At 45.1% G+C, this 5,133-nt stretch overlaps 1 protein-coding gene across 4 annotated transcripts in view; it reads right to left on the reverse strand.

Moving 5' to 3' along the window:
• Positions 1 to 5,133, reverse strand: part of PLEC (plectin) — a 225,016-nt gene that overhangs the window by 28,619 nt on the left and 191,264 nt on the right. For all 4 annotated transcript variants that reach the window (XM_018562625.1, XM_018562626.1, XM_018562629.1 and 1 more), the window contains 6 exons: positions 4,201 to 4,355; positions 3,627 to 3,927; positions 1,947 to 2,021; positions 1,677 to 1,838; positions 1,054 to 1,158; positions 335 to 430 (listed from right to left, as the gene is read on the reverse strand). In XM_018562625.1, coding sequence (XP_018418127.1) covers positions 335 to 430; positions 1,054 to 1,158; positions 1,677 to 1,838; positions 1,947 to 2,021; positions 3,627 to 3,927; positions 4,201 to 4,355 — 894 coding nt within the window. The remainder of the gene's footprint in view (positions 1 to 334; positions 431 to 1,053; positions 1,159 to 1,676; positions 1,839 to 1,946; positions 2,022 to 3,626; positions 3,928 to 4,200; positions 4,356 to 5,133) is intronic.

Raw genomic sequence — 5,133 nt, forward strand, 5'->3', positions numbered from 1 at the left:
TATGTATACATACAGCTCGGGGGATCATTGTATATATACAGCTCGGGGGATCATTGTATATATACAGCTCGGGGGATCATTGTATATATACAGCCCGGGGGATCATTGTAAACCTGTCGCCATAGAACACTAAGTTGTGGTAGAACATGAGCTTCAGGTATAAAATAATGAGTTGGATCTTGGACCTTCCAGAACTATAGGACACCCTCTGCCACATTATTAGGAAAGGACAATTGCATTCCTGATCTGTGTATAGCAAATGGGGGAACAAGATCTCTCAGAAACTGAAGAACGAGGCGTTACTATGTCCTAGAGCCTCCTGCAGTGACCATACCTGGAAGTAAGCCGTGTTCTCCTTGAGATGAGCTTCAATACAACAGCAAAGCTGCAGCATCCAACTCCACTGTGTCTGCAGAGCAGCCTGGAACGCCTGCAACAGACACAAAACATCCGGGTCAGAAAAGACACAAAATATCAGAAGAAAGAGAAAACTGGGAAACGTAGGGAACACTGAGAGCAGGGCTGCCTTGCTGCAAGTATACACAGGTCTAATGTAAGTCTATTAAGTCTTTACTGCACATTGCCAGTCAAAAGAAAAATCCAACACATTTCAGGGGCTCAAAGCTTCCCCTTCATCAGGGCTAAGAAGGTGTTTCTCAGCTCTGATGAAGGCCCCCCAAAAATGCATTAACTTTCACTTTTTGTTATGTGCAATAAAGACTCGGGCTTGCATCCGATCTTTGGCGATCTCATCCTTCAGACAGCTTCAGGGGCCGCTGAAGTTACTATGGTTGACAGAGCTGCCATTAAAATTTGGATTCCAAACCCCATCTTGCCCACCCATTGGGTCCAGCACTCTACTAACACGCCCTTTTGCTTCAGGTATAGCCCATGGAATTAATGACACCAGAAGGAGAAAGACACTCATATTAAATTTTGAGGGTAAGCTCCCCAGCTCTGTAACGGGTCGCAGAATGTTGTCTAGAGCCCAATCAATGCAGCTGTCACTTCTGAATGGAGGGATGAGTAAGAATAACCAGCATAGATACCAACCTCTATGGTGGACTTGCCAGGGTGGTCATCACGGAGGAGTCTGTCCCCGGTGTTCTGGATCTCCTTGATCTTCTTTTCCTTCAGTTCCAGCTCCCGCATCAGTCCCTGAAGAGCAGAACAGCCATGAGTGAGAAGTCATAGGTTAGGTCTGATGTACATCCTCCACTATCCCACATATGATCTGTTCTTAAAGTGCATCTCCTGTTTTGGTGGTAACTCACAATTTTGGTTTCCCACTCACTTTTAGTCCAGGACAGACAGACAGACAGACAGAGAGAGATAACTCCGTAATGGAGAGACAAACAACAGGGATACTAACCCCTCACCACTCTACCCAAATCTAGAATAAAGGTTTTGTCTTAAGATTTAAAAGGTCCTCCTACCACAAATCTGATATATACTCAACATTTATTGGCTTCCTATGCTCATAACTTCTTAGGATTCCTTACATGCCCTGTGCCTCAACCCTTGTAATAATTTAACGCCTCCTCATTGACCAAATTTGGTAGACCTGTTACCATGGTCCACAAAACTATGAGCAACTGATAGCATTCCACCATCTTTTGCAGAGCAGAACATGACTAAAATACAAACTATCCAACAAAACAAGAAACAGAACTCACAGAGTAGTTGTCCTTCTTGCTGGTCATGTTGGTGTTGCGGTCGCTCCAGTCAAAGTTCACTTCTTCCTCCTCCTTGTCGTTCAGCCACATCAGCTCTTTAGTGGCAGCAGCCACAAAGGTGTTGAGGCTCTCCAAGTTGCGGAGTCTGGCCTTGGAAGAGTTCTGGAATAAAAATAGAGAGGTATGAATAAAAACAACCACCACCTGATAATCATACCCCAGAATTAGACACTTCAGACCCCATCAGGCCAGCACAGAAGAGACTCTTACCAGCAGCTTGGCATACTGTAAGTCCAGTTTTCCCAGATAGTCCTGATAGGCTCCCCGAGAACCCGGAATCTGACCCTGAGAAGAGAAACAAGAGCTTGGTTAAAACTGCAATTTTTGGGACTGTTCAGCACTCTACCCTCAAGAATTGTGACGTTTACCTGGTGGTATGGTCGGGGTTATTTGGTGGTCGAGTATGTAAAGGCCGAGCTATTGCCACCCACCTTTGTAGGCGCACATTGTTTCTGGTGGTACCTGGTGGCATGGTCCATAAAGACCAAGCAGGTGGTTGGATACAATTTTAACATTGGTTCTGGGTTGTGCGGCTTGCCGTTTTATTCTACTCAATTAGCTTACAAATGAATCTTTAACACAAGAGACTCTCCGTCTCACTCTGCAGAGATTTCCAGCTTTCTGGACAACAACCTAAACACCAGCAGGCCATCTCTTGGGGCAGGTCAACTGAACAGTTAACCCTTCACATGTACACATGGAAGCTGCCACCACGTGTTAACATAAACACACGCTGCTCACATCATCGTTGACATGAGTCTGCCCTCAAAATAGTTTGCATCACTTGCTGCCGCACCCAGACCGGAATGTAACATGTTTGGCATTGGAGAAGCTTCTTTACAGAGGCTTTCAATTTCTAGTTAATGAAAAAGCTGATTTTTCTGAAATGCTTTTTAAAATATTGTTTAAAGTAGAGAAAAAAATGTCTTACACATGAATGTAACCCCTTTTTAGGAAGGTAACTCCACTGCAGTAGAAATTATGGCACATGTCTCAAAGTTGGCTCTGGAGAGTTCAACTAGGTCAATACAGGACTGCTGATCCTGGACAACACAGACGATGGGATTTTCTGCAATAGTCCTGTTTATCCCCGGTTACCTCCCACCTGTTCACCTGTTTGGTGATTGCGAGACAGCATGTGGGGCCAAAGATCCAGCCATCTTTGTGAACATGAAAATACCTCCAACCTCCCTGAGGAAGCACATACAGCTGCGAAACGCGTCGGAGATGGGGCCCACAGTGGATCATACAACTATTACAGAAATCAGGACTCAAGGAGTCCATGTTATACTAATGAATTATATATATATATATGTACACATGTATGGGCACCAAAAGGAGGTAGTTTGATTTCAATGTAACATTGTATCATGTCAATGACATTTTAATTGTAACCAAGTCTTTATGTATGTATTAAATATACGTTTATACAAAACCATGTATGTTTGGACACTTTTAAAGCCCCGCTTTTCTTTTCTTGTATACAATTCTAATTGGGGGTGTGGTGCCCATCCCTAATGGTTCAATTTAATTCCTATGCTTTAAACTAGGTCAATACAGGAGTTATTCCCGTTGACACAGATTGCGAATTCCTGGCAGAGGCTCCGACTCTTCTAAACTAAAAACACAAGTTTGGGTTGGCGTTCCACTTTGAATAGGATCTTGTAGTATTGGAGCAGAAGACACCTGAAACAGGACATATACCTCTTGTTTTAGGCTCTAAAAAGATTGTACGCAATGTCTCACGTCCATCAAGAGTAGAGCCATGTAAAACCTTCTTTTCATGGCAACCTGTAACTATGACTGTTCACTATATCTGCCCATCAATACATAAAAGGAATACATTCCCACAGAAAGGGACCCCTTGTGCCCTCGGTGACAGGTGCTCACCTCATCAGTCCGTGCTCGCTCTATCTTGGCCCGGAACTCGTTGATGGACTGGTGGAGGCCACGATGGCTTCCCAGTTGGGACTCCACACTGGGCAGGTCGGATCCCCATTCAGCCGTATTAATACGTTTCTGGTTCTCTTCTACCCAGGCCAGGAGATCCTGGAAGTAACGCAGGGTGACGTCCTTTTCGGAGGTCGTGGTGACGTGGGTAACTTGGGTGATGACCTGAGTTGCTCCAGACTTAATGCGAAGGTTGTACTCTGTGCGGATGGCGACCAGACGCTCGTGGAGGCGGTAAACCCTGTTGGTAAAAAAAGACACAAATAAAGCGTAAGGCCATTGGAAGTGATGATGTCATATGATGATGTAAGCACTTGAGCTGGCCTTACAGTGGTAGACACCATCCAAACATCCAATGACGGACAATGGTGAGAACAAAGCCCAGTAGGCAGCTTTCTATACTAATTTATAGCACTTTGTACCCTTAAGATGGGTCCATTATTAGGCTAATATTCATTAAAGGAAAAGTATAAAGTCCTTGCGCTTCTGTGCATTGAATTCAACAATCCCATACCTGCGGTACATCTGCTCGCCCTGTGGATGGCGCCCGTCTTTAAGAGCTTGTACATCATTGAAAAGGACACGAATCATGGTGTCTGCCTTATCCAGATCTCTCTCAATGTCCCCGGCTCGCTGTGGTGCTTTCCCGGCATTTAGTAGGCGTATATTCTATAAAGGAAGGGATGAGAAACACACCAGATATTACAAAGTCACTCATTTTGTCTGCTGTCCTGGGTGCCATGACCCACACACGTCTTTAAAGTTCAACTAAATCCTCCTGTATGTCCAAACAAGTCCCAAATCCAGTTATACACAAGACTCATGTACTAACCCAAAACATCCTTCCTTTACCTTCCCTGACTGAGCCAATTCCTCCTCCATTTGTGTCTCACATGCTCCACCCCCCCTAAACACTGCAGCTCACAGTGGGAGGGTTTCAGCAGCAGAGGTGGTGCTGTCAATCTAGAATGCAGTGGGTGGGACTGGGTGTGCTTACTGACAAACTACAGGCCACACCCCCTACAATGTCTTCTCATCCCACTGTAATGCAAGCATGTGCAGCCTATATGAGAGTGACAATGCTGCTCTCAATTCAGGAGCAGTGCAGCATTGTTGCCACCCCATTACAGGAAGATGCAATAGGAGGACTTCACTGTAAGGATCAACAGGTATTTGTGGAAATTTGCAGGGGGACTAAGAGACCTAAAATTTAGGTGGTGCTGCGCATATTTTTGTTTTAATGGCAGCCATATTGCTGCAGCACAGCATCAACTAGACAAGAATAACATCTACTTAACATAGAGAGAGGGGCGGAAAAACAGAGGGCCAAGGAGGCAGGCTTGGAGTTGGGTCATCAGGGGCTGGCTGTCTAAACCCAAAGTAGACAGCCAGCTCCTGATGTCCAAATAGAGGAATATGGCGGCACAGGACCTGGGTATGGCATGGG

Source organism: Nanorana parkeri, unplaced genomic scaffold, assembly GCF_000935625.1.
Source record: "Nanorana parkeri isolate BGI_ZX_2015 unplaced genomic scaffold, ASM93562v1 scaffold588, whole genome shotgun sequence".
Classification (NCBI taxonomy): domain Eukaryota; kingdom Metazoa; phylum Chordata; class Amphibia; order Anura; family Dicroglossidae; genus Nanorana; species Nanorana parkeri.